This window comes from Pseudochaenichthys georgianus, chromosome 11 (assembly GCF_902827115.2).
Source record: "Pseudochaenichthys georgianus chromosome 11, fPseGeo1.2, whole genome shotgun sequence".
NCBI classification, from domain to species: Eukaryota; Metazoa; Chordata; class Actinopteri; order Perciformes; family Channichthyidae; genus Pseudochaenichthys; species Pseudochaenichthys georgianus.
This window is the reverse complement of record NC_047513.1, coordinates 24,419,081-24,442,428: the sequence shown is the minus strand read 5'-3', so window position 1 is coordinate 24,442,428 and position 23,348 is coordinate 24,419,081. Positions and strand designations below refer to the sequence as shown.

At 42.7% G+C, this 23,348-nt stretch overlaps 1 protein-coding gene across 1 annotated transcript in view; it reads right to left on the bottom strand.

Moving 5' to 3' along the window:
* adcy2b (adenylate cyclase 2b (brain)) overlaps positions 1 to 23,348 on the bottom strand; it is a 68,094-nt gene that overhangs the window by 10,245 nt on the left and 34,501 nt on the right. The window contains 13 exon segments of the mRNA XM_034094604.2: positions 86 to 270; positions 4,666 to 4,794; positions 5,506 to 5,646; positions 7,381 to 7,465; positions 8,252 to 8,349; positions 8,803 to 8,872; positions 9,250 to 9,330; positions 9,457 to 9,497; positions 10,038 to 10,214; positions 11,832 to 11,964; positions 17,897 to 18,055; positions 19,952 to 20,079; positions 22,361 to 22,472. Coding sequence (XP_033950495.1) covers positions 86 to 270; positions 4,666 to 4,794; positions 5,506 to 5,646; positions 7,381 to 7,465; positions 8,252 to 8,349; positions 8,803 to 8,872; positions 9,250 to 9,330; positions 9,457 to 9,497; positions 10,038 to 10,214; positions 11,832 to 11,964; positions 17,897 to 18,055; positions 19,952 to 20,079; positions 22,361 to 22,472 — 1,539 coding nt within the window.

Below are 23,348 nucleotides of genomic sequence, written 5' to 3'. Positions count from 1 at the left end.
TGTGTGTGTGTGTGTGTGTGTGTGTGTGTGTGTGTGTGTGTGTGCGTGCGTGCGTGTGTGTGTGTGTGTGTGTGTGTGCATGTACCTGTCTAGAGTATTGGTGGGGTACAGTGCTTTGCTGAAGGCATCCAGCAGAGAGGCGTGTGTCTGGAGGATGATGATGTTGTAGATCACTACGGCAACCAGCATCACCACCATCTTCAGCTCGTAGTTTATCCTCAGGAACACCGAGCACGACACCAGCCCCAGGATACAGCAGTAGATGAAGTACTGGGGACAGAGAGAGACAAAGACATATGGAGATCTAAAATACTTTTCCACACAGGTGAAGCACTGTGAGACCTTTACTACATTACAACACAACATGACGTAAGTTTTACTGACATGACGTGTTAAAAAAGTACTTAGCCCTTCTACTTAAGTAAAAGTAAAACTACAATGAAAAAGTAATCTGTACAAGTACTTCATTCAAGTTATAACCTGATTTAAGGAACACAAGTATAAGCTTCTAAATATACCAAAAGCATAAGTATTTATTGCGCAGAAAGGCATATATTTTATTACTGGATTATATGTGTATGTTAAAGTTGCAGATTGTAAAGATGGAGGTAATTGTAGCTATTTTGTGTACTTAAAAATGATATACTACTTTATATTTTGTATATGAATTTGTATTTAGTAACTAATGTTGTCAGATAATTGTAGTGCAGTAAAAATAACAATATTTGCCAAAGAATAGTGGAATAAAACTGTAGAAAATTTGACAAAATTCAAGTCAAATGTGTACTCAAGTAAATCTACTAAATTTTAATCTACCACTGACAATGACATGATTATGATATACTATAAAATGATTAAAATGTGTGGTTTAGTGTAAGCCTAGAGTTTGTAAAGAAGGCCTCTGACGCTTTCCGATGATTTCAACTATAAACATCTTGGTTTGCCAGCTTGGGTGATTTTTTTTTCAGCTCGGTGTGAAATAATTTAATCAGCCTAACAGTTTTTGAACGGCTGCACAGAAGATTCCCCGTGTAAATAGAAAACATTGACATAGCTTTACGTTAAAGAGAGAGGATAGAGACGTTGCCTCAGTGAATGCCTTGCAGTTTGTTTAAACGTGGGTTATTTAAACTAAAAGAAAAACATTTCCATGACTGTTATGGTATAAAATGCAAGTAAAAGCTCAGTAATTAGTAATTAGCTATCTAGACTGTGACGGACCGCTGCAGAGACATGATTGGGGGATGATTTAAAAATCCATTATCTACTGGGGCAAACTGTCCTCAGTCTTGTGTTCTTGTTTACCATGCTTTGTGGGGTGACTTTTTTTGCCGAGTCATTACCGTAAATATTTGTACAACCAAAATGTTAATGGTTAAGAATAGCACAAAGAGTTCTCATTCATAACACTCCGTTCGATGTCTCACTATGGGATGCGCCTCATCGCGGAGCAAACAGAAGCATCAGTCTCATTACGCCAATCCTGATTGGCTGGTGATCTTGACGTCAGCGTCAGGGAATTCACCCCCTATAAGTAGCTTGCTCTACGTCGCATGCGTCATTCAAACACCTCTTCTCGCTTCAGAGCACATCTCGAGGGTAGCCGGGCTAGCTTAACTGTCCACAGACTGAACCCAAAGCCAACTTTCGGTCGACGGGCGCTCGCCGGCTACTCTTCTGCTTCGCAAGAAGACTGCTAATGCTAACACACCAGTTAGTATTATAATCGACCTCGCCGTTTCTTTCCTCGGAAATTAAGGTAAGGTTTTGATTTTTCAAGCTAAGAACACACCTGTTGCTAGCTTGCTTTCCCTCACTACCGACACCACGGTAGCAAGGACGTCTTTTATTTTTCCCTCACAGAGGAGGAAAAGATTAAAAGAGATATTAACACACCAGTTAATATTCTTTGAGGAAAAAGATCTACACCGTTCTTTTTTTTCTCTGGATACCTGTTACGAGCGGGTCCTCTCCGCGCCACGCGGCGAACAAGATGGACGCCTCTCTCCCTCACACCAGAGGAGTCAGGAACTCGGAGGCTCGGCTCTGCGGCTGCGGGTTGAAAATATCAGGCACAGACTCACACCAGGTCTGCTCGTCCTGCCTCGGGCTGGAACACGCCCAGGAGGCTATTGAGAACCCCGGCTCGTGCGGGCATTGTGCCCGCTTCACCGTAAAGAGCCTCCGCGGACGGTTAGCACGCCAAGCTAGCTTGTCGGGACAGGACCCCCTCATGTCCGTTGATTTGCCGGCTGGCAATCAAGACGCGGGGGCGTCCGCCGCAGAGATTGAGCCCCGCAATGTGTCGGTCTGGGGCTCATCAACAGCGGCAGCTGCGGAACCGGAGTCCCGCGCCATGTCAGGCTGGGACCCGGTGGCGGCAAGAAACGCGGGAACGGAGCCCCACGCTTTACCAAGCTGGGGCTCCCGGCTGGACCTCACCATGGTTTCGCCCGCGGAGGATGTCCTGGAATTGGATTATATGGAGGACGAAGAGGACACCTCTGAGTTCCTCCTGTCTGATTCGGATGAGCAAGAAGACGATATCTTCATGTCATCGGCTCAGGCTGCAAAGCCGGGAGCGATGGCTGCTCTCCCGGGCGATAGCACACCTGCTTCGCCCTGTCTGAGCATGGACCTGCAGGCCGTGTGTCAGCGTGCCGCGTCCAGACTAGACATCCCGTGGCCCGAAATGGCCAAGGAGACCTCCAGGTCCCGTTACGAGGGGAAACATTTTCCCCAAGCAACGAGGACAAAGAGGCAACTCCTTCCGGTCTTCCCGGAGATGTTGGATGAGGTGTGTTCACCCACACCCAGAGCGCTTGGCACTATGGGCCTGGCCCGTGAGTGGTACAATCTGAATACAGTGGGGCTCCCTCAGAAGGTGATAAACACTATTCAGAGTGCGAGAGCTTCCTCCACCAGGTCTCTCTATGACTGTAAGTGGAGGGTGTTTGAGGAGTGGTGCCTTCAAAAAGGACACATCTCTTTTCAATGTCCTGTCGGGGTGATTTTTTATCATTTCTACAGGACTTGATTGATAAACACAGAGCTTTCTCTACGATCAAAGTGTACCTGGCTGCTATTGCTGCATGCCATGTGGGCTTTGAGGGAAAGACGGCTAGCCAACATAAGGTGGTTGGTTCATGTACCCCAATTGACATTGAGGCATTTCCTCCGCCGCTGTGTTTCTCCGGGGAACAGCAGCCGGATTTGCTGTGTCCAGTCCGTGCTTTACGCACCTATATGGACAGATCAAAAGAGTTTTGTCATAATGACCAACTCTTTGTATCCTGGGCTAACCCTCAGAAGGGCAAGCCTGTTACTAAGCAACGGCTCTCCCACTGGATTGTGGAGGCAATTGCTTTGGCCTATACGAGTCAGGGTTTGCAGGCACCTTCGGGTCTGCGTGCTCATTCGACTCGTGGTCTGGCTACATCCTGGGCTTTGTTCAAGGGTGTTTCCATCCAAGACATCTGTGCAGCGGCGAGCTGGTCCTCGCCGCTCACTTTTGTCCGCTTTTACAGGCTAGACGTCTCTGCTCCTAGTGTGGCCCGAGCAGTGCTGGGCACCTTGTTGAGTCAGAGCTCTACCTGTTAAGTTCTGGTTGGTTTGGTGAATTTCGAGATAAGCTCGTCTGGCAATACGGGAGCTACAATATCCCATAGTGAGACATCGAACGGAGTGTTATGAATGAGAACTATAGGTTACGTAAGTAACCCCAGTTCTCAGAGTAACATGTAGTGAGATGTCTCACCAGACGGCCCTCCTTGCTATGGTGAAGCGAGAAGAGGTGCTTATTTTGAATGACGCATGCGACGTAGCGCAAGCTACTTATAGGGGGTGGATTCCCTGACGCTGACCTCAAGATCACCAGCCAATCAGGATTGGCGTAATGAGATTGATGCTTCTGTTTGCTCCGCGATGAGGTGCATCCCATAGTGAGACATATCACTACATGTTACTCTGAGGCCTGGGGTTACGTAAGTAACCTATAGTTCTTCATGGATTAAGCCTCCTAATTTTCAAAGTGCAGTGAAGAGTTTGACCCTGTGGAAAACATTGAAGCTGAATTTTTCCGAACACAAATCTCTAACTTTGCAGTTTTAGATTTTAACTTTTAACTCATTTAGGTTAACTTTGGGATACTGGTGGTCAGTAAGTAGACTTTTAAAAACTAAAGGGGCCCTATTATGCTCATTTTCAGGTTCATATTTGTATTTTGTGCTCTTTCTGTGACATGTCTTTATTTTTCTCATACTGCCTGTACTGCAGCACCTCTTTTCACCCTCTGTCTGAAACCAGAGCCCATTCTGCTCTGATTGGTTAGCTGGTTGGCTCTGTTGTGATTGGGTAACCACTTAGAGATGTCCCACCCCTTAGCCTATCACGTACAATATGTTAGAGTGCTAGCCAATGGAAGCGCATGTGTTAGGTAGTGATGTCACTATGTCACCGAAGTAAACAAAAGGGTTCAATTGAGGAGTTTCAGGCAGGGGGGGGGGGGGGGGGGGAGAGACATTTGGGGTTTTAGCCTTTGCAGACCATTTACATGCACATAATCCTATATTACACACTACAGGAAATGGTAAACCTCAACAACTATAATAGGGCCCCTTTAACCTTCTTTCCATCCATATTGATGACTCTCCCTGTTGTACTTACTGGCAGATAAAACCTGTTTTCTCCTGTGTTTTCTTCCATGTACTCCAGCAGGCTGTCATTAGTTATATTCACAGGTGGAGTAGTTGTCATGACCTCCTCCCCCGATCCTCCAGGGTCCTCCACGAAGAACTGCAAAACAAAACAGAAATCACCTAACAGTTGCAGGCGCCAGAACTGGTTAATATTGAGTTTAAGTTGTGCCCTGAAGACAAGAGTTGACGGATAAAAACAGTTAAACTAAATGTTGCCGCCTGTTAAAGGGGAGTTTTTCTTTGCCACTGAGGCCGAGTGCTTGTTGATGGTGGAAAATGTTGGGTCTCAGTAAATAATATAACAGTAGACCAGTTCAAAATAAAAAGTGCCTGGGATGACTTTTGTTGGATTTGGTGCTATATAAATACAATTACATTTTCATTATGTGACTAGATAATCAGAGCCAGATGCGACTGAGTAGTATAAATCAGGTACTTCATCATTTTAACCTTAAAAACAGTATTCAGAAACAGTCCATGTTACCAATTTCAGGTTTTGTTGTTGAATGGGGCGAACAAACAAGCACACACACTTTCTCACTTGGCTTCATGTTGGTTGTTTTTATATTTTCTTGCGTTTTTTTTATTAAACTTATCTAAAAAAAAACAAATATAGAATGGTTCGACAACTTCGTAAATGACCTGATTTTTTGTCTTTATTACAAATTAAATATTATAAACTAGATACATGTTACTTTTGATACTGTTAAAACTTGCCTATATGTTATGGTTTCGAAATAATGCATTAGCACTTTATGCAGGTGTGAATGCCAGTCCACCACATAGTAACCTGTAATTAACTTCTCACCATGTTGAACACCGCCATCACAAGTATGAGAGCTGTGGTCGTCATGGTGAGGACCAATCGCAGCCAGGGATTGTTGGTGACGATGATGCGAGAGGAAGTGGGGAACCAGGTGAAGGAGCAGAAGGAGCCCTTCTTCCCCTGCTGAGGAGGCAAATAATCAGGTAATTAGGGGTTTAGTGTGATAAAGTCCCTCTGGAAATGTAGCCTTTGCAGACCATTCAAATACACAAAAACAACACGCTACAGAAAAGGGAAAACCAAAAAAGCACGATAGGGCCCCTTTAGAATAAAAGCATGTCAACATGATCTTGTAGACACCTAAAATAGGTGTCATCAAGCATGAGCAAGAAAATGAATATAATATGTACTCTGTGAAGATGAAATGAACATTTAAAACACGCTGAAGTGAGTGATGGTTCATAGATATATCGATGTTTTCTTCTAATTGTCGCTAAATAATGGCAGTGTGTTTTACATGGTAGTTGTGGTAGTTGCGATGATGCCTTCTCCTACAGAACAGATGATCTCATTGGATTTTCCAAGAAATGTATTTCATCACAATAAAAGTGTAATGCAACTTTTCACAGATAAACTAATCATGTCCTTTAACTTTATTTAGCCTCATTAAAAAGTCCTTACACAAACCCAACCAGCGACACGCACATGCACACATTTGCCGTGAGACTTCATCAGTTAACAACAGGCTCTTTCACCAATCACAGTGACCACAGCAGCTTTCATTGAGCGATACAATTAATGGAAAGCACAACACACCCATTAAACATGATCCCTCTCCATGTTGTTACTGAGGCAGTTTATAAAATTGATATCTGGGTCAGCGCAGATACAGCATTATAGATTAACCCCCTCCCATTAATTACAGGTGACCCACTTATAGCGATATAAAACTCTCTTGAGAAGGGGGGGGGAACAAGGCTCTAAAGGGCGAGGCATTTATTGATTGACCATAAAACACTTGTGACAGGCAGCTTGTAAATAACACCCATCCCTCCATTGTTCCACTGCGCACAATAACAAGCAGCAGTGACACGATGGATGGACTGTTGTATGAAGGAGAATAAAGCTCATATAAAGCCCTTATAGGAAGGCTGCATTTCACACAGTGATCCAAAATAAAAAAGTGATGACAAAAGATACCTCGACTCAGCAGTATCTTAGTTATTGATCAGTAAAGGAAAGACATCTTTCTTTGTGTAAAGGAATGAATCCATGTGAAAAAAGGGAAAGATGTGAGCCAAATCTCCAACAGCTGGGATAATTAACACATCGATTTGGGATGGAATCACAGCTAAAATGAGAAAAATATATATGGAAAAACAGCTAAAATGGGAATTCAATGATTGTTTTCTTCCTCACAGACATAAATAAAATCATGTTCTGGAGCATTAAGAGTCATTAACTGCTTATTTGAAAATGTAGACAAACTTCATACAAGTTGTAGGCTTTTTGTATGCACATAAGATATGCCATTCCCTTAAGTAGTTAAACCTTACGGACATAACTAATGTTCTGTATGTTTGTATGGCAGTGTGAATATGAATGGAAATGAGAATACAAATAAATAATAAATGGAGAAATAGAGAAAACAACTGCATGTGTGAATATAATTTATTTACAGATAAATAAGAAAGGTACAGGTTTTTGTTTATGATGATTCTACATCTTTAAAGTAACTCTAAAGTACAAAGAATATTGAATTATAGATTATAATGATATGTATTGGAGTAGAAGTAGAAAGTAGCAGGAAATGGAAATATAAAATATAGAAGAAGTATCTTTAAACAATACTTTGTGTGTGTGTGTGTGTGTGTGTGTGTGCGTGTGTGTGCACTAATAAAATCAGTGCAAACTCACCAGTATGTGACCACCGAAGCAAAGGAGGAGGATCAACGCCAAGAGCAGGAACGCCAGGCCAAAGGAGATCCCCAGCACAGCAGTTCTGCCACACACACACACACACACACACACACACACACACACACACACACACACACACACACACACACACACACACACACACACACACACACACACACACACACACACACACACACACACACACACACACACACACACACACACACACACACACACACACACACACACACACACACACACACACACACACACACACACACACACACACACACACACACGTAATTAAATGCAGGTTCTAATGTATTCTACATCCGACCTGCATTCCATTTTCACAGAGTAAGCAGGAACGTGGATATAAGCAGGAACTTGGATGCTACAGTACTGAATGTGCTTTGTAATACAGTAACGCCCATATATCGCATTTTCTGTGTTCGTCTGATTTAAGGACCCTTGCCATAAAACAGATGATGTCACTTCTAAATGTGCGTAGCGATGCTGCGACACACAGAGCCAAGATAAAGACATGCGAGGGGTGAATTGTACGATCAATGGCCCTCAGAAACTGAATTACACCTTCGGCTCCCAGAGGCAGTAAATTAGCATGACGGTGAATTTCTTTCCTCGCCATGAAAGAGGCGACGCAGTCTGATTTACCTGATCTATAATCACTAGCCGACATGGAGCCTTTTCATCTCAATCTGCTTTTTAGCATCCTGCCTCCTTTCATTTCAACGTGGTACTGTTGATGAGACAGCTGGTGTCAAATGGCTCTTTCTCACATCAACCCGCCGCCACAGCTAGAGTTGGCTGGTATGTAAACCCTGTGGGGGGGGGGGGGCAGACTTACTTGGGCAGGACGAGGACCTGCACGATGAACATACAGCAGAATATGAGGCAGGCGCAGGTCACGTAATACTTGAAGGCTGGTAATGTTGTGGATCTGTACTGTTGAGAGAAGGAAGGCAAATGGGAAACAGGGTTCAATGTTATGAGGAGCAGCAGAAAAAACATGCTACGGCAAAGTCAACATTTATTTATATTGCATGCACGATAACAATATAACAGACTTCTGTGAGGGACAAAGCAGAAAACTATAGATCCATAAATAATAATGAGTAGAAAAGTTGTTACTGTATATATTTTTTTAAATGATACAATAATTTAAAGAGGCCCTAATATGCTTTTTGGAGTTTCCCTCTCCTGTAGTGTGTTATATAGCTTTTAGTGCATGTAAATGGTCTGCAAAGGCTAATATCCCAAAGTTCCCTCCAGAGGAAGTTTCTCTCACACACACACTTCCCTTTTTTTAATTAAATGTGAGTTGTTCCTTCTCGACTCTTGCATGGATTCTTTTCCCCAGTAAATAATGCTTGCAGGGATTTTGTAAGATTTGCCTACCTCTTTCTCCAGAGCTTTGTTGTGAAAGAACAAAGAGATCCTCTGGATGTCTTCAGACTTCAGCCACTGTCTGCAGACACACACACACACACACACGCATGTAGAATATCTAAAAGCTGTTCTGTATTTGAACATTAGCGTTAGTCTTTATTACATTTTAAGAATATTTATAATTGCTACAATGTTATGAAATGTGCTAAGAACGGTTTCTTTGTGTTTCTTGAAATACAGAATAGATCATAAAACAGATATTTACATAAAGATGAAATCATTGTTGTTTAATATATAATAACTGGAGCACAATAGCCAGATAACTTATCAGGATGCTTTTTCTTGTTCAAGCTGACTTGAAGCTTCTACTTCTCAGAACTGGGAGTCATTCTTCTCATAAGTGATAGTAAAGAGTGATGTAGATGAAGGATGTGCAGCAGCAGACATGGTGCTTACTTCTGCGAGTTGATGCCGTCGATGGTGCGAATCATTCGATCGTTGAGTTCTTCCTCAAACCTCCTCCTTTGAGATTTGGACCTGGAAGCGAGGGGTGGGGAGGAGCGATTCAAACATGGAGACGGAACAAAAATGGTCCCATACATGTGAAGATATTTTGTAATAACTGAGTTGTATGTCATGACCTGATCATATTTTATGGCTCACCTTTCTCGTCTCTGGAAGTGGTACTGACCCATTGGAACGTCCTGAAACAGGAAGTCATGTATCAATGATGGATATCGGCATCTATGAGTGTTTTTCCTTTATATGCTTTAAAGGTCCCCTATGATACTGTTTTTCATCAATATATTACAGGTCTCAGATATATACAAAACATGTCTCTGAAGTGTTTGGCTCCAAACACCAAACAGATCATTGCAGCATCCCATAATCCCCTCTGTTTCAGCCCTGTTTCCAAAGTGCTGATTCTCTGTCTGTTACTTTAGATGAAAATAAGGAGCCCCTCCCCACGCCCCTCTGAGAGAGATTTGGTTAGAAAGAACATAATGGTGCTCCAGGAGGAGATTCAGGTGATAAGGGGGGGGGGGGGGTTATTGGCTAATGGTTACACAAGCCAAAACATCGTAATGACATCATTAAGTGGCCAAAATCAGTTTTTTATATCAATGGATCATGACAAAAAGTGAATCTCTTTACACAGAGGGGACACATGTTTAGGTATACAAGACATGGAAACGTGGATTTTTCATAATAGGTGACCTTTAAATTCATTGCATTGCACTCACAGTTGTGTTGATCTTGCCGTTGTCCGTGGTCATGCTGTCTCGATGGTGGAGGTTGGCGAAGGGCTTGGCGGCCCCCCAGGACTCCAGGTACCGAGTCATCCTGACAGACGCTCTCATCTTCCCCCCGTCCAGAGAGGGCCGGGAGCGGACCCCCAGCAGAGGGCTGTGCCTCTCAGTCTGAGGAGTCACACAGGAACAGAAGATCATGATTTTGTTGACAACGACCCAGCAGTCAGACTATGTAACATTTGCTTATGAATTCCCATTGTAATTACTTGTAAGAGAGAACACAATTCTATTTTTGGATTAGCTTGAAACGTGCGTAATGTTGCTACCTGAACCATTTCAGACCATTTTTCGAACATTTCCTTGCATTGTGAGCTCTTTTAGAACATGTTTTGTTAATTAATGCCAAGCTAACAATCCTCATTGTGATTAACCTAGGTGGATTGTGTTTGATGTTATCAACAAAAAGCGCTGAAATGCACTATGTATAGAAAAACACAGTCAAATGATGTTCCTAGTTCCAGTCAGCTGATTAAATATTTAAATTGCTGAAATAAATGGATATTGTGACTGAAGCAACGTGGCACATTAGTCTATAAGAGTTTAAATAAATAATGGCAGTGTTCATTTCCCGCGGGTTTAGAGAACAGCGCTGACAGTGACGGTCAGTGACAGAGACAGCGGAGATGAAACCTCCTGTGAGCCGTGATCCATATTTGAAAATATCACAGAGCACCCTATCTCCATTACAGAAATAAAAGGAAAGAGAGTAGCATCTGTCATGTTGTAGAGACCTCCTGGCCATATTCATGAAGCAGAAGGCATTTTAAATACACAGTGGCTTAGGCTAGTATTTTGTAATGTTGTTGTTGGTTTGTTTTAGCTCTCAGTCTATCAATTAATTAATTAATGTATTATTTTCTTATTAATTTAGATCTTAATACATTCTTTCCATTTATGAATTAGTATTGAATTAAATATTCGGAGAAAAGCTCTGATTTATTGTGATCAATCAGCTGTTATATAAGGAAGGGGTGGGACTGAGCGTCACCGGAAATTGTCTCCAGCACGGAACGGGGAATCGGTACAGTCTTTGACCTCACGTTACACTGATCATTTTGTTTATTTGTTTGTATAATTTTATGGAAGAAGTAAATAAATGCGCCAGAGGAAGGCAAAGAAATCAGCGCCTACAGAGTTGTATTTGGACTGTTTTTAACGTGTGAGTCAAGAAGCGGATCCCTGTTAATGTGGCACACTTTTAAATATCCTACAAGAATGGGCCACGACACTCTGCTATTGGCTAGCGCTTCAACACATTGTAAGTGATAGGCTAAGGGGCGGGACATTTCTGAGCGGTTGTCCAATCCCAACAGAGCCGACCAGCTAACCAATCAGAGCAGACTGGGCTCTGGTTTCGGACAGAGGGTGAAAAGAGGTGCTGCAGCACAGGCAGTATGAGACAAATAAAGAGCTTTTTGAACATTAAAGCGTGGAGACATGTCACAGTAGAGGCACTGAATACTGATATGAACCTGAACATAATAGGGCCCCTTTAAAAAGCCAAGAGAATATAAATAACAAAAACAAGGTCAAATAGAATAAGACAGCTACAAATTACAGAACTAAAAGCTATAGTGCAGTGCAAGATATGGACAGTTATTTAATTTAAAAAAGGGAACAGAAAAGCTGACCACATCATCTGCTCTTTCTTATGCTTGAGAAGGATATTTATTGGTGCTTTCTGAATGTTGAATGAATTAAACCGTGTTACTAAAGGTGACTGACCTTTGGGTTGATGACCAGGTAGGTGATCACTCCATGTTCTTTCAGGTACGAGTCTCGGCTCAGCCCGTCTCCAGGCTCCACCTTATAGGAGCCCTTCAGATGCTCCAGCGTCACTGAAGAGATGTGGACCCTTCTGGAGAGGAGACAGGAAGTGGTGATAAGAGGAAAGGGGATGAGAGGTCAAGAGCATGCGTCAGCAGTGTGCATCTAGACCGGGTGACGACAATACCTATTGACGCAGCAACCACTGTAAGTTATATTCTTGTATAATTAGACTTCTCTGTTTCATTTATTCTACTCTGTATAATTGTTCTGTAGTTATTGTAGCTAAAACGGCGCTTTTGAGAGATTTTAAATCTCAGATCTGCTCACGTGAACCTGTTACACAGGTCTCAGTAGGCACTCAAGCCTGCATTACAATAGGCAGGGCCTCTCTGCTGTCGCCCATCAGCTGTAGAGAGTTAACTAATTAGAGGGGCGTAGCCCCACGGCTGTGAGAACTCAGCAATCAGGCGTCCATTTTAGGTAGCTCTTTCCTGGAGCGTCAGCGTCAGACATTGGAGTCCTGTGGGAGTATAACGGCCCGTCCACACGACAGCGTCGACAACTCCAATCTGCCCATTCACTTTGAATGGGGTGACGTCACGTTGCCTCGCTTTTTCGCCAAACTGAATTGTGGGTAGCAGAGCGGTCCGTCTCCGGCGTCTCCGGCCAGTAGCCAGCGCCAGCCAATCAAATCCCGTTTCGGAAAATCTGACAGCTCAAGCCGTAGCCAATCAAACCGCGTCTAAGCTGGGAGAGATATCCTGCCGTTCATTTCTATATTTCAAAAAAAGTTGGAGGAGAAACTAATTATCGCTGTAGCAAATCACCCGGTTTTGTATGACCAGACCCTCTTTACCTACCGGGATACAAACCGGAGGAACCAGGCATGGAGGGAGGTGGCAGAGACAGTGGGTGAAACTGGTAGGTTTTCGCCTGTTTGGGGAGTTTATATATATATTGCTCCCATAAAATCCCCGGGGGTTTTTGCTTTGTATGTCGGGGGCGGGAGATTCATGTGATCGGTTGTTGGTCGCATTGCTTGAATAAAATCCCCAAGCTACAGACACGCCCAGCTCCAAGCTTTTTTTTAATCTGTAGTGTGGACGCTCCGTAAGACTGACAAAGACATTGGAGTCCTGTGGGAGTCACGAGGGTGGCAAAGAGGAGGCAAATCCTACTCTGATTGAGCTAAGTATCGCTGGTGTCTTATTTTCTTTTCTTTAGCTTTCTAGCCCCTCATGCTATAATCATGTGTATTTTCTCCATTCCTGTTCATGTGTCTTCTCGCAATTATCACTGGCCCCGTGTATCTCCTAATCGCTATAACCGGCCTGCTCTCCTCTATCCCATGTGCTCCACTGAGATCCAACATCTAGTTTCAGGTGGCCTGTGGAACTGCCAGTCAGCTGTTCCTAAGGCTGACTTCATCTCTGGCTACGTCTCCCTGCAGACCCTGGATTTCCTTGCTCTCACTGAGACCTGGATTACTCCATCCAACACATCCACCCCAGCAGCTCTCTCCACAGCATATTCCTTCTCCCATACACCCAGACCCACTGGCAGAGGAGGTGGCACTGGTCTCCTACTCTCTCCCAAATGGAGCTTTTCCCTCTTCAAGCTACCTAACTGCACTCCTTCCACCTTTGAATTCCATGCCGTCACAGTAACCCATCCTATACAATTAACCATTGTTGTTCTCTACCGTCCGCCAGGCGCCTTGGGGGACTTCTTGGAGAAATTAGATAATCTCCTCTCACACATCCCTGAAACTGGCCCTCCCGCTGTACTTCTCGGAGACTTCAACCTCCAGATGGGGAAGATAGACAAACTAACATCTCTGTTAACCGCCTTTGCTTTCTCACTGTCTCCGTCCCCACCAACTCATAAAGCTGGCAATGTCCTTGATCTCATATTCTCAAGGAACTGCACTACTTCTAACGTCTCTGTAAACCCGCTCCACACATCCGATCACTTCTTCATTTCATTCTCTCTACCCCTTTCCAAACATAACAAACTAATCTCTTCTCATCCTGCACCTGTCCGCCGTAACCTCCGTTCCCTCTCCCCCTCTACCTTTGCCTCATCGGTGCTCTCAGCCCTCCCTTCCTCTGACTCGTTCCAACTCCTGCCTCCAAACTCTGCTGCAGAAACTCTCCTCTCTCCTCTCTCATCCTCTCTGGACTCTCTCTGTCCTCTCACATCTCGGCAGGCTCGTCAGTCCCCTCCTGCTCCCTGGCTAAATGACGCACTGCGTGCTAATAGAACCGTCCTTCGGGCAGCAGAGCGGAAACGGTGGAAATCCAAACACCGCGACAACCTCCTAACCTATCAGGCTCTCCTCTTTCTCTTCTTCGATCTCTCAGGCAAAAAGCACTTTCTTTCAAGATAAGATCCAATCTTCCTATTCCAATCCTAAAAAACTATTTTCCATCTTCTCCACCCTCCTGGACCCTCCCAAAGCCCCTCCCCCTCCTCACTTCTGTCAAGCGACTTTGTTAACCACTTTGAAAAAAAGGTTGATGATATTCGCTCTTCTTTTTCTGACTCACCTTTACTCACCGCTGGGTCACCAGACCCTCCTTTCACCCACACACTAACCTCCTTTTCCCCTCTCTCTCCAAGTGAGGTTCTTACCCTCATTACCTCTGCCCGTCCTACCACCTGTCCTCTGGACCCTATCCCTTCAAACCTCCTTCAGACTATTGCTCCTGATATTCTACCGTTTCTCACCCATTTCATCAACACTTCTCTAACTTCTGGTCACTTTCCAAACAGTCTCCTAAAGAAACCCTCTCTCAACCCGTCTGATGCAATAAACTACAGGCCTGTCTCTCTACTCCCGTTCCTGTCTAAAACACTTGAACGCGCTGTCTTTAAACAACTCTCCTGTTATCTCCATCAGAACAACCTTCTGGATCCGCACCAGTCTGGTTTCAAGGCAGGTCACTCCACAGAAACTGCTCTCATTGCTGTCACTGAGGAACTGCACACTGCTAAAGCAGCCTCCCTCTCCTCTGTCATCATCCTGTTGGACCTGTCTGCTGCATTCGACACGGTGAACCATCAGATCCTCCTTCGCACTCTCCAAGAACTTGGAGTTTCAGGCTCTGCACTTTCCCTCCTCACCTCATACCTCAAAGACCGTACCTACAGGGTAACTTGGAGACGGTCCGAGTCCGACCCTTGTCAATTAACTACAGAGGTCCCTCAGGGCTCTGTTCTTGGTCCCCTCCTCTTCTCCCTGTACACAAACTCGCTCGGATCTGTCATTAGCCCGCATTGGTTTTTCATACCACTGCTACGCTGACGACACCCAATTAATTCTGTCCTTTCCCCCGCTCAGAGACCCAGGTCGTCGCACGCATCTCTGCTTGTCTAGCTGACATCTCTCAGTGGATGTCCGCTCATCACCTCAAGCTCAACCTTGACAAGACTGAACTGCTTTTCCTTCCGGGAAAAGATTGTCCCACTCTTGACCTGACTATCAACATCGGCACCTCTGTTGTTTCCCCGACCCAGACTGCAAGGAATCTGGGTGCGATCCTAGATAACAACCTGTCCTTCACTGAAAACATCGCTGCTACAACCCGCTGCTGCAGATACACGCTTTACAACATCAGGAAGATACGTCCCCAGCTGACCCAGAAAGCCATGCAGGTTCTGGTCCAGGCTCTCGTCACCTCACGCCTAGACTACTGCAACTCCCTCCTGGCTGGTCTACCTGCATGTGCCATCCGACCTCTGCAGCTCATCCAGAATGCAGCGGCTCGTCTGGTCTTCAACCTTCCTAAATTTCCCCACACCACTCCGCTCCTCCGCTCCCTTCACTGGCTTCCGGTAACTGCTAGAATTCACTTCAAGACACTGGTACTTGCGTACCATGCTGCGAATGGATCTGGCCTTTCCTACCATCCGGGACATGGTTAAACTGTACACCCCAGCGCGTGCACTACGCTCTGCATCAGCCAAAAGACTCGCTGCACCCTCGCTGCGAGGGGGACCCAAGTTCCCATCAGCAAAAACACGTGGGTTTGCTATCCTGGCTCCAAAATGGTGGAATGAGCTCCCCATTGACATCAGGACAGCAGAAAGCTTACACACCTTCCGGCGCAGACTGAAAACTCATCTCTTTCGAGCGATATAATTACTAACAAAGAACTGCTAACAGAGCACTTATATACTAATAAAGGACTGGCTTATCTATAGCCAGTTGAGTAGCACTTGAAATGCTTGGCTCTATGAAACCTGATGTACTTATATGATTCTGTTTTCTTCAAGGTTGTGTCTTCCTGGTCGAATGTACTTATTGTAAGTCGCTTTGGATAAAAGCGTCAGCTAAATGTAATGTAATGTCACTGTGCCATTAACAGCTCTCAACAAAAAAGGAAAATGACTTTCTACAACAATCAGATGCAATTATCCCTTTTCAGGTTTGTTTCTACCGTTGTGAGCAGAGAGAGTGGAGAGACAGTTTTTTACAGCGGGATTATTTTTCAGACACCTATGAGCAGACAGAACCATTAGCAGCCTGGTGAGGATACATGAGGGACACTGGGGAGCTCATTTTCTGTATAGCATCCACAAATCCACCAGCTTGTTACAGTGCAGACCTCATGTCCACATGTACAGATGATTGGTCAAATGAAGTGGCGATAATTGACCGAAATGTTGGGAGGAAGTAGAACCGACAGATGTTACATGTGAGCTTTTAGACATGCGCTTCCTGTTAAACAAGTTAGCAATGAATGGGCAGCAGACGAATTTAATAAAGTATGTTTATTTAATGATTGTACTTTAATTTGATATACTTTTCTTGAGTATTTCAGTATTATACTTCTACTATATTTGGTGGCAAATATTGTGCTTTCTACTCTATTTACCACTAATTGTTACTAGCTCCTTTCTACATATAAAAACACATAGTATTATGAAAACAGAGTTTACATGCACTACTAAGACCTATGAAACAGACTACAAGAAAGGAAAACCCCAAAACACATAATAGGGCCTTCAACACTAGTAGAGAATATGAGGGCTTTTTTCCACCACTGGCAATGGGGGAATGAAGAACATTATGGATAAAATGAACTTATACAAAATGTTAAATTCCTTCTGTAACCAACAGATTCTGCGGAAAGCAGAGAGCATTCTGGCCTCTCCAGGTCATGTTCTTTCACATGAATTTCGTCTGTTGCCATCAGGGCGAAGATATGCTCTACCTGCTCAAAGGACTAATCGCTTTTCAAAATCATTCATCCCTTCTGCACTCAAACTTTGAAATTCTTGAAAGGCTTTTAACTTGATTATTTATTTATTTATTTATTATTGCGATGCTATGAACTATTTATAGTGTAAATTGGAATGATCCACATCCCGGGTGTATCTGTGTGTTTTCTTCCTGTATGTTCCTGCCTGTGCATAAGCTGCTGCTCATAACCAATTGCCCCTTGCGGGATTAATAAAGTTGTTGATTGATTGATTGATTGATTATCATATCAATTGTAAACTTTCTTATTCTTGGTGCTGCTGCAACATATCAATATGTGGTTCTCTCAGGTGTATCTTCATATTTATATTTCAGGGGGTGGTTGAATGTGGTTCAGCCAACATCGATATTATAAAACTATTTTTGGTTTGGACTGTCCTAGAGATTATGCTGATTACTGATAAATGTAACGCCAAGTTCTGAGTATTATCCTTTTAACAGTGAAAAAGCCTTTAAAACAACCACCTTGAGACCCAACCTCAAGATAATGATACGTTGGAGCTGTTGGCCTCTGGGACTTTCTCTCTTCTACTTTAGGCCACACGGAGCAGATGGGAATTCTGTGACTTGCTAAGTGCAACTCAACATTAATCACTGAGAGAGCAGGAAGTGTCAAATCCCCACAGGTACACTCTCCATCTGCATTATGCAACTAAAAAATGATGTCAATGATTTGCAAAGCAGCATAAGCAGTTAGAGAGAGTTTTGAGTTTTGTCAAGAGTCAAGAGTTTTGAAGAATTGGTTATATCTTACCCTGGCACACCTCCCGCCTCCATGTGATTGGCCAGCGTTACGTCATGTGACCACACATCATACTGCCACTTGCGCAGGCCAATCACGCCACACAGGACATTCCCAGAGTGAACACCGACACGCATGTTGATGTCGACTCCAGTGGCATCTCGGACCTTCCTGTGGAGAGAACGGAGCACGATTACACTTTAAATAAGAAGTTTACTACTTTTGGGTAAATGTGCTTATTCGATAGAAGATTTAAATCAATTGCAGTGTAAAGTTAAGAGCTGGGGTAAAGACGTGTTAGCCTAGCTTATAGCATAAAGATTGGAAGAATGAGGAAACAGCTACTCTGAATACACCTATCAATCTAAAAAAAGGTTAAATATGTTGTATCTGCATAAACTCCTTGACATTTATAATCTTATTTTCATTATAAAAACCACATTGTATGTTATTCTTTTAGCCTATACACAAACAGAGAAGTCAGAATGACGTGCTCTAACTGTTTCTTGTCTGATAAAACATTGTCAGTAAAATTATGATTTTGGGTTAAGCCCCTGTCACACTGTCCCGAAATTGACACCAGATCAACAACATCGGGCCATTCGTGAGGGCATCTTAAGCCATCGTATGACCGCCGGTGGAGTTTCTCAGGCTCCGGCAGCAACTTCGTGAGAGGTGGCAAAATCTTCTGCATGCCAAAAAATTGCCGAAGGACCTTGCGAAGGTTCATTTTCGTCATGAATTTGTGTGTCCATTTTGCCCTTCGTAAGGCACTCGTGAGGGCATCTTGTCAAATCGTGTCATCTTCAACTGATCATCGGTGCCATCGGGCATTTTTCGCCTCACGAAGACAACACGAAGGAAACAAGAAGCTGCCCGATTGTCTTAGGAAGGCAACACGACTTCGTGAAGCCCTCGCAATGCTGTCATGTAGCCATCGTATATAGTACGATGACATCGAAATTGCATTTATTGCACAACAAAATCATGTAAACATATTATGTAAATAACCCAATTTGTGTTCTGTGAAACTAAAAAGATATTACATTGTTTGTGTTACTTTCGTTGCAGTTGTATGTCTTAAATGTAATTTAGGTTAACTTCCTGTTTTATTTAGATGCTTTTATTTTGAAGGTGAGTTTACGCTGTTGACAGGAAGTTGTTGTTGCTATGGAAACAACATGACGGAGTGTATGGTTCGGGTGCCATCGTGTGGCCTTCTGTAGGCATCGTACTTGCTTCGGCTGTTGCTTGGCTGTTGACCAAGTTCGGGGCCATCTTCGTGCGGAATTCACAATTCCATATTCGTGTGTCCATCTGGTGTCAATTTCGGGACAGTGCGACGCTGGCTTTAGCCATTTACTCCCATAGCTTCCTGTAACCACTATTTTATTTTGTGACATTTATTTTTCTCATACTGCTGCATAAGCTCTTTTCACCCTCCGTCTGAAACCAGAGCATACAATGTGTTTTGGATTTGGGATTTTAGCCTTTGTAGAGAATTGAAATTCACAAAAACCTATATCACACACTGAAGGAAATGGAAATCTCCAAAAAGCAGAATAAGGTCCCTTTAAAATGTGGTTTCCTTGTTTCTTGCCTTAAATATTTATCTTTGTTGATGTTGCAAATGGAAGTAATGGAAGATACGTGTTCCACTATAACTGACAGAGAAGTCTTATAGTATTGTATAACTGACACACAGATGATTCGACATGACATCTTTAATCTGATTGTGACTAAAGGTCAGTTCCTGCAAGCAAACATATTGGACAATAAAACTGATGTGTTTGACGTCATGCATGAGTGAACAACATGGAGACAGAGCAGAAAAAATGGCGAGCTGGAAAATAATATTTTTTCATTTGTTTGCCATTTCTAGGGAGGCTTATCACATTGAATTCACATTGTGTTTATTCTGGAGTTCAAACAGAGCTGGAATGAAGTCTGGCATTCCTAACGCTCAATCTGTTTGACAGGCGTGTGTTTGTTTGTTTGTTTGTTGTTTGTGTTTGTGTGTGTGTGTGAGAGAGGCAGAGAAGGAGAGAGGGAGATCTGGTATTTTACTTGATGGCCTCACACATATCCAGGCCCATCTTCACGCAGTTTCTGGCGTGGTGAGGCAGCGACTCAGGCAGACCGGACACACAGTAGTAACAATCTCCCAGGATCTTGATTCGCATACACTCGTTTTCCTGAAAGACAGAGACATTAAGAATGGAAATAGGTGGATTAAAGGTCCCCTATTATACTGTTATTCATCAATATATTACAGGTCTCAGATATATACAAAACATGTCTCTGAAGTGTTTGGCTTGAAATACCAAACAGATCATTGCAGCATTACCCATAATCCCCTCTGTTTCAGCCCTGTTTCAAAAGTGCTGATTCTCTGTCTGTTACTTTAGATGAAAATAAGGAGCCCCTCCCCACGCCCCTCTGAGAAATATTTGGTTAGAAAGAACACAATGGTGCTCTAGGAGGAGATTCAGGTGATAATTAATTACCTAATAATGATTACCCTGGGTGGTGATTGGCTAATGGTTATAGTTACACAAACCAAAACACCGTTATGACATCATAAAGTGGCCAAAATCTGATCAGCTCATTTTCAGACAGGTTTTTATATAAATGGATCAGGACAAAAAGTGAGTGAATCTTTTTTCCTGAAACGTTCAGAGTCTCTTTACACAGAGGGGACACATGTTTATGTATAAAAGACATGAAAAAGTGGATTTTGCACAATAGGTGACCTTTAAATTGATCAGGAAACCGTGTACATTTAACGCTATCTTCATAATTTGTCCAACATTTACATTATCTTCAGCAAATTTTCATTGAAAAATATACTTTCTCCTGCTCTGTCTCATGTTCACACAACCCAAACACCTGTACAGGAAGTATTATGATCATATACTTAAATAAAGGTACTATACCACACTGTAAAAAATACTTTAGGTAGGTATACTCATTGGAAATGTACCTAAAGTATTCAAAGTTAGAGTGCTCAATAGAGAATTCTTTTTTTTTCTTGAAAAATCTCTCTATATAATATAAACCCTTTAAACATGTAGGCTTTGTTTGTAACTTTTTTTGAAATTTGAAAGGTAAATAGCAAATAGAGCTGTCAGATAAATATAGTGAGAAATATAATATGCAGCATCAGAATAGTTAATTTATCAAGTAGAAAGTTGGGTATATAACAGTTCCTCCATTTTAAAAGGAAATAAAATAAAAGATAATTTAAATAAAACAATACAAAATGTATATAGTCAAAGTTAGAATGTGCAATGAAAGGTAAAATATAATAACTATAATTATATCTACATATAACAAGCACTCATCAACGACTCAATGCTTACAGGGGGAATAATTAAGTGTTTTTTATTTAAGTTACTGTACGTTACCCACACCCACACCCACACCCACACCCCCCCCACCCCCCACCCCCCCCACACACACACACACACACACACACACACACACACACACACACACACACACACACACACACACACACACACACACACACACACACACACACACACACACACACACACACACACACACACACACACACACACATCCAGAATCATACACCCGCACACATCACACATCAGCTCCACATGTGATACAGCTCATCGTCGGAGCGGCTTTATGTAACGCCGGCTTCGTCAGAGCTTCTGGACAGGAACGAGGAGAGAAACTGACTCAACTATTTATCCCCGGAAAACTGAGGGCCCACGAGGCCACCACACACACTCTGACCAGCCCACACAACCCAACCTGCAGCTGTTAACATGCAAAGCACTCTGGGAAGGTACGACGCTGGCCCCAGGACAGAGAAGACTTTCATTCAAGGCCGAGCAGTGAGTGAGTGACAGCACAAAACTCAACCTGATCTCTCCTTCGCTGTATTTAGCAGATGTGTGCAAACAATTCCAGTAAGGTTAACTTGTAAACACATCAGGCCACATTAGCTGAAAGCACTGGGAAATGAAACGCATTATTTGATGTCTTAAACATCCTTAATTCCTCTATTAAATCCAAATGAATTCTTAATAAAATTGTCATGTAATTCAAGGTAGTGGGCTTAGTAAGATAAGATAAGATAGAGCTTTATTGTCTCCCTTAGGAGAAATTTGTCTTGGGCATCGAGATAATACACATAAAACATTCAGGTCAATCAGTCATCGATACAGAACAGAGATCACATATCACATGGCAAAGAAACAAACAAGAAACATACAGGTACAGCACTTTCCCTATTGCGCATACATAATCAAATTGCACTTTCCCTATTATATATATAGTATATATATATAGTGTTGTTGGGTTGTTGCATGGAGGCTCGAGCAATAAAGAGTGTTTTAGGAGATCATTAGGGATCCTTGGCTTTTCAATTGCTTTAATCTGAAGCAGCACGCTGTGTATAAAATGTGGTTATATCAATAAAATGGGATATTTCTGAGTTACCTTTGCAATTTGGTCAAATTTGCCGAAAAGTTCATTCAGCATGTGGACCAGTTCCCCGGGGGAGCAGTCACTGGCCAGCCTGGTGAAGCCCACGATGTCTGCGTACAGAATGCTGCACAAAACAAGAACAACAAATAATATAATTAAGATTTCATTACTGAATAAAACTACCGTGAAATAACACTTTCATTCATGGCATAATCTTGTTTGTACTGCATTAGGAGAGGCAGGAGAGGGCCATTTTATTAGTAGAGCAACATGAAGATGGAGCGTTCATTGCGTTTTGCTTTGACTTAACTTGTCTGCAGTGTTGTTTTCCACGGTGGCAGTAGATTCAACATTTTACTATGGAATAAACCTTCTCCTTTACTCCTTCTAGTAAACTTAAAAAACTACAAACTCAACGAAGACTGAATGAAGGAACACTTCTCTATTCAGGTTTCTAATGCTATGCAAGTTATTGTCATCTTAATGATAGGGCTTTGTACTTTCAAGAATCTGGATATACGGTACATGTGAGAATACAGGGGTACAATTCTAAATATTGCAATATCTTTTGCAAGTCCTATTGACTCTTAGTATCATAGTATAAAGAAGACATTTCCATTTGAATAGAATCTGAGTCAAAAGTAGACATTTTAGGGGCAGCAGAACAGTGGGATCTGCAGTCCCTGTAACATCAAACCAGTCTTCAATCTAAGCAAAGGAATTAGCATTTATTTATATCAGTAATTACCGACTCTTTTTGCAGTGTTCTTAAAAGTAAAATTATCCAGAATTGAAACAATATCACAAAACAAACTATAAACTTCACATCTTCCTGAATCCTGAACAATGTGGCAAGTTTTAGCTAAATGTATAAAAAAGTTTAGAAACAGACTTCTAGCGTCAACACTTCTTACGTTTTGTCGGCTCTTTGGAAATATGACAAGTCTGCAAATGCACCAGACGATTTCCAAAAGAGAAGGACACGTCTTTCAATGAGCAT